Raw genomic sequence first — 6,613 nt, 5'->3', positions numbered from 1 at the left:
TACATCTAAAATGTTACTGGCAAAAACTGGTCAGTAATCCATAGCACAATACCAAGCAAAACTCCCAGTAGGCTCCCAGTCAAGAGATGTTTTGTTTGCATAGGGGCTGGAAGATGAGTACTTTTGCTCAATGTGCAACTTTTCCAGCACTCTGCCGAGGTCACCATGTGCTCATGACATCATGAGGCCTTTCCATTAAAATGATCAGGAAGTCTCATATGTTTATTGAGTTATTCCATGATCAAGTGAAAGGAAAAGGTAGGTCATGAAGGAAGAAACTGAAGAAATTGGCATGCACACCAAAACTTTGGGGAGCAGAGCATATTGAGGACATTTTGTTTGTTTGTTCACCATCAAAAATGTGAATTATTCATTTTTTCTGTTTCCATCAACATTTTTTCTTGGAAAAATATTGGGTTCTCACTAAAATAAATGCCTAAAAATCCCTAGCACTTTGTTTTTAAAAAGCAATGGGATGGAAGGGACATATTCTGCCAAAAACCATTATGACCAAAAACTAGCCCCAGTAGAAAGTAAGTGGAATGATCAAAAAGTAAGGTGTACCTTTTTACAGGAGTCCCACCAATATAGATTTCTTGCTGTACTTTTTGACATGACTTTTATATGACTATGGATCTTGAAAATAGGATTCTGCCTGATTATCTTCATAGACAGTCAGATGTTTGCAATACATTGTGTAATTTATGTAACGAAGAAATGGAATGATCATACAGATGTATATACCCCACCCCCCCATCCCACATAGTGGAATTCTCCTGGAGAAGTCATTATATTTCTCACAACACTTTTCCTCTGAACAGAATGATGTGGTCATCAGAAACTTCAGTGGGTGCATTCATGACTCTCCTCGTTTAATCTGAAATAGAACACCACTATAAATGAGTTTTGGGATGCATGCGTATCATACGGATTTCCTCTGCTTATATAAAGGGGCTTCCATCTTCAGATGGGAAAAGCAGATTCCCACAGCATGGTTCTAGAGTGAAACGTGACAGTATAGCAGGATTCTAATCCACTGGTAGAACTCACCGTGGGATAAACTGGTTATGGAAACTCCTGCCTTCCACCCTTTTCTGTCCTTGCCCCACCCCACAGCTAGCAGGTGAATTGAATTCACCAACCTGCCTGATGAAAAGCAATGCAAAGCCTTGTTAGCAGGCCCTTAAAATACCTCAAATTGCCTATAAACTAAGGTCTAAGAGAAGCATAACAAGAGTTGAGATATTCCTTTGGAGTTTGTAAATGTACCAGGAAGCCAAACCTTGCATATGGCACCATTCACAGCAGTATCATGAATATTATTAATAATAGTCCTAGCCATCATAACATTATATTTATATATACAAAAATATATCAAAGTAATTCTAAACAAAGAGAAGGAGTCAGTGGATATGCAAGTGCGACATTTGTGCCGTAAACATTGGAGTGCCTTGGAGAAAGCTTTGGGGCAGCTGGGGTTTTCTTGCATATGTTTCTCTAGTTCTCACATGTCCTGTAGTCTTCCTGAACCATTTGCTCCAATGGAACAGGAATGTTGTTATGCCCACTGCCCTATACACACACACGCGCGCGCGCGCGCACGCGCACACACACACACACACACACACACACATACACACACGTGTGTGCCTTGGAGGGTGAATGTGATGGTAGAATAGAGCACTTGGTTAATCTGGCTTTCACTCCATTGCCAAGTTTCTGGAGTCAAGGAGGTTGTAACTGAGTTTGGCACCTGACATTTACAGCAGAGGTGGACCTGAGCCAGAAATTTCTAGCTGGATCTGAGCTTCCTCAAGGAGCAGGAATGTTCAGATAGAGAAGGTTAGCTCATTGTAGACAACCAACCAGGAAACACAGTCTGGACCTAAGATTCCTCCTTGTCTGAAGATGTCCAGATCTGGGGGTTTGGTTTAGACCCATCTCTAGTTTGCAGCCAACATTTCCTGTCTCAGAACCCCTGTATCAACATCAGGCTTGCCTACAGGGTGCAAAGTTGCTCAGCTCAATCTTGCTTTTGTGTAGCGCTCTCTATCACAGCAGAAAATAAATGAGGCACTTTAACTGGGGAGGGTGAGTCAGGTATTACCCACTTCTCTTACCCATCTAGTTCTGTCTTCTGATAAACAGCTTTCCTTTCCCCCTCCAGCCCAAAGTCAGGACCTCAGCTTATCTCCATTTGTAGACAGAGACAAGCACGTGTAATTGTCTTAAACCATAGTAAAAGTGGTTTCAGTTGGCAATTGTTCTTAAAATTCTGTTTTTCTCTCTTTAAAGTGAATTCAGTGCTGGTGAAAGGTACTGGATTGGCAGCCTCGGAGACGGAAGGCTTCTCTTTCTCAACAGGACAGGGCAGCAGGGTGGGCTTCCTATTCATCTCCCAACTAGTGTACCTCACCCAAAACGTAAAGGGACAACCTGTAGAGGTGAAATGGTAGATCGAGGTCCATGGTCTACTTAGTTCTTGGCCTCTCTAGTGATCCTGTCAACAGGAACATCAACTGGGGTGACAGGCTTCAGTTACATCAATATGGAGATGGAATGAAATTACCAACTCACCGATAGGAGGCCATCAGGTAATGTCACCTTCCTGTCAGCACCAACCTGGGCTGGTTTGGCACTGGCAGCTTAGAAGGGTAAGGCTTTGCATGCCAGACTTTACCATTCCTTCAAGGCATTTTTTGTTGTGTTAACTTTCAGCTGAGATTTAATGTTTTGCTCTTAGCCAATTCTACCCTGGAGTACCATACACTAGCATGAATTTCCTCTAGCTACAGATGTACAAAGTGGAAATGGGTCTCTTCGCTACCCAGACTATCATGTTCTTTCCATGCCAGTGTGATTCTTAATTCAGCAATGCCCTATTTCCACTAACAAGTGAGCCCATAAAAATTGACATTTGGGTTTGCTTATATTCCTTTTTTACCTTAAAGTGATTAGAAGCTTCATCTCTTATTTTGCCTGCGTGCGTGTGTGTGTGTGTGCGCGTGTGTGCGCACGCGCGTGTGTAAGGTGTTGCCCTTGGTTGGTTTACTGCAATGGCCCATCTCTATTTGAGAAACTGGCACCTAGTACAGCAGACTGGAACCAAGTAAGAGCCTTTGGGAGGTGCCAGTCAGGAAAGTGCCATAGAAGGAAGGAATGAAAGAGAACTGAGTTAAGTGGTCTGGTCCCTGGAGGATTATAGTGCTAGGACACATCACCATTTTAAACCCACCATAGAGGAACTCCTAAGGTATTCTGAGGTCACAGAGTCCTGAGCCATCCAGTGACAGGTCCCACACTCAACCCCCCTGTTGACAATTAGTGCCTAGTGCATGCATCAGCATTTGGCTCCATCTGTCTTTGTCCTTTGCTGAAATGTGCAAAACCCAGACCGTTTGGCTTGGCTGCAGGAGCAAGATTCCTTTTGTCTCAGAACATGCTTCGTGCTCCCTGGCAGGACTCACTGACTGACTGACTGACTGACTGATTAACTGTTCATCTGTTTGTTCTTTTCCCAAAGGGGTGCCCAGCAGAGGGAGCTGAAGGAGAAGAAGAGCCCATTTCCCTCACCGATGGAGGTCATACTGGCTTATCCAGAGTCTTAGGAAAGGGATTCCCGCTGGAAGAGGAAATCTTCCTACAGACGGTATTGGTGTGGTTCTGGCAGCGGCAGCCAGGTCGTTTCAGCCTGTCATAGCCCCGCTGGCAAAGTTTGAGGCACCCCAAGGTAGGAAAGTAGCAGCAGAGGCAGGGCATGAGAAGAGAAAGGAAGCTCATGGCAGCCCAGCGGGCACAGCAGGACCCTGGGCCACAAGAACAGGGATCGTCAGCACAGGTGTCCTCATCGTCAGTGGAGCAGTGGTAGAAGAGACCCTTGACGCAGCAGAGACAAGTCCCATAGTCGATGAGGCTCTCAGGCGAGCAGAGGCAACGCTGGTTGCAGAGCCAGCAGGAAGGCAAGGTGCGGGCAGTCGTGCAATGGACGCACTTACAGCGCCCACATTCCTCACAGATAAAGAGGTGCCCAGAATGAAGGCTGGGCTTCTCTGCCACCCCCTTTAATGGTTCCTCGGGCTTCAGGTCAGCCACTCTGGGCGGCGTCCGGATGATGGAGTGCCCGGACTGTGAGGGCGTGATCCCACTCAGGAGCCTCTGGTCCGAGGCAGTGGTGCTATGGGACATGGAGCTAGCAGTGCTGGAGTGACTCAAGTGTGGCTGTAGGGGTGGTATCTGGTGGTGTTGACTCTGGCTGCGATGTAGGTCCTGGAAAGTGGAAGACACCAGATGGTCCTGAGACCACTCTGTCTTGTGGGAATTCTGTGGCAGGGATGGATTGGACCGAGCTTGCATGAAGGAGACAGCAGGTCTCTCTACATAGTCATTGCTGGCACGAATGGAGCGGATCTGGTCAATGGAGAGAATCTGTTGGAAGTCCTCAGCAGGAGGATCCATTGTCTCTTCACGACGGAGTTCAGCCACGCTAGAGGAAAGTTGCATTCCTGGAAGCAATGAGTGCTTATAGCATCAGGGCACATCTGAAAATCCTAAAGAAGAGGGACAGAAAGATAAAGTATTCACGTGAATTATCACTGCAATTGCACCTTCAAAGCAAACTGGAAAACAAAGGACAATGCCATGTACAGGTTACCAGGTGGGTATTCTAAAGAACATAACCTGGGAAAGTGTGAGCACAGGGAGATGAGCAGGAAAACTAGTAGAAAAAAGATCTTGATGATGAGGTCTACCAGATTCATCTTAGGAAGTGGTAGATGCTATGATACACGAGTCACTCAAATAGTAATATTTGGACCTTTTCTAGTACCATCAATCTAAGGAGCTCTGGGTGTTTTGTAAATGCTGATGAGCTGAGTCTTCTAGTCCTCTAATCCCATTTTGTGTTGTAGGGAAGTGTCAATAGGGAAACTGAGGCACAGACCTATGAAGTGACTTGTCCAAAGCCACACGTAGAGTTTGCAACATAGCTGGGAGTAGAATGAAGTAGAATGACTGCTGCCTTGTAGGCTGACATTTCCCTACCATGCTGTTCTTCCCTTCCAAACTTCAATATGCAAAATGATCAAGTTGTGTGGGGGAGGGAATGACAAACTACACTAAAATATACCGACAGGTCTCTAGATGTATCCTTTAATTCAGACTCAGTTGCCTGGTCCTTTGTATCCAGAGCTTTCTGACTTGGACTCAGTGACACATAAGGGTCAGGCTTACCACTTTCATGAATACTCAGAGAAAAGCGTTGGTGGGGGGTGTCTGTTGACAAAATGCTCAAACAGGATCTGCTCCAGGAAACCAGGGCTTATCAGAAGAGATGAGACAAGCCCGTTCTTGTTACCTGCATAGATGTTGCCATGAATTTGTTTTCAGGAAGTGGTACTTCCTGACTCTTATTGCAGCACTGGAAACACATTCTGGCCTTATTCCAAAAGGGTTGGTGCCTTCTGAAGGCCTTAAGGAAGGCAAACGAACTTGAATCATGCTGCCCAGGGGAGCCCCAAGGCAAAACCAATAGGCTGGGGAACAGCCAAGAGGGGGCACATATGTGCTAGTGGACTTGACTTCAGTTTAACATTGTCTCACAGAAACAACATTTCAGCCTGTAGATATGGCCACAGAGGACCAGAACCAAAGCAAACCCTTCTGACCATCTAGGAATAGACAGTCCTTTGAGGAGGAGAAAAAAAATATGAACCAAACTACTACACCTATCTGGGACAGAATCTAGTCAGACACTTTGGCTAGGAGAATTTTAACTAAATAATTTCTACACCTCTACTGTGTGCAAACTGTGCTGCAATTGGTGACATGGGAATGCCTAGTGAGGGTAAGTTAGTTGTTTCATGCTTTACACACAAAGCAATCCAAGTCTGCCTTGTGAATCATTTTAAGTCAAGATGTTTTATTGTTCTTAATACCCATATATATGTTCCATTGGCAGCAGACTGTCTCAGCCATAAGCAGCATGGATATTTTTGCAGCTCCCAGCCCTGCTGGAGGGAATTTTAACTATCAGGCCTTGCCCTCGACTTCAAAGCTGGTCAGCAAGCCAGTAATATAATGACAGAGGAAACATTCATAGAGGCTAATGGCCATTGGTAAAAAATGCTACCCATGCAGTAGAAAAAAGCAAGGAGAAGATTGATTTTCATTAGCAAGAATAACCTTGAAGAGCAGAGAAGAGCAAAGGTAACTTACTTTGATTGTTAAAGTGCGATCTGTCCTGTCCTATTTCCCCGAAGGAAAAGAAAAGTCAACCAATCTGATTACATTTGAATTTTATTGTGCTGCCAGGATCTTTCTGTCCTAGTCAATGAGAAGAATGTGGGAGGACTGTGAGAAGCTTCTTAATGGGACCTTAAAGATTTACTGGGGCTGCCACTGGCTAACAGTGGAATTTCAGCACTTCTTGATAAATTTGGACAAATTTTCTGAGTGCGTCCAGAGGAGTGTGCACGTGTAGTTTGCAGCACCTCAGAGTTATTTGAAGTGCTGCAAACTGCACGTGGCACATGTGCAGCCATTCACTGTGCTGCAAATTTGCGGTGCGGCACCAAAATTTGACACCAGAAGAGCCCAGTGTAAAAAAAAAAAACAC

The 6,613-nt window shown here is 45.1% G+C and overlaps 1 protein-coding gene across 2 annotated transcripts in view; it reads right to left on the bottom strand.

The window, feature by feature from the left end:
- Nucleotides 1–2,033: 2,033 nt before the first annotated feature.
- The window catches only part of SPRY3 (sprouty RTK signaling antagonist 3), a 6,388-nt gene continuing 1,808 nt past the window's right edge, over nt 2,034–6,613 (bottom strand). The window contains exons 1-2 of one of the 2 annotated variants that reach the window (XM_019540308.1): nt 5,934–6,475; nt 2,034–4,547 (exon numbers count right to left, since the gene is read on the bottom strand). In XM_019540308.1, the coding sequence (XP_019395853.1) occupies nt 3,583–4,500 (918 nt within the window). In that variant the 5' untranslated portion in view covers nt 4,501–4,547; nt 5,934–6,475 and the 3' untranslated portion in view covers nt 2,034–3,582. Of the gene's footprint in view, nt 4,548–5,933; nt 6,476–6,613 lie in introns of those variants that run through there. The other variant, XM_019540307.1, reaches the window with a different exon arrangement.

The sequence above is a fragment of the Crocodylus porosus genome, unplaced genomic scaffold (assembly GCF_001723895.1).
Source record: "Crocodylus porosus isolate Cpor-Errol unplaced genomic scaffold, CroPor_comp1, whole genome shotgun sequence".
Lineage (NCBI taxonomy): Eukaryota > Metazoa > Chordata > Crocodylia > Crocodylidae > Crocodylus > Crocodylus porosus.
The sequence above is the reverse complement of the archived record's forward strand: the minus strand, read 5'-3'. Positions and strand labels throughout refer to the sequence as shown.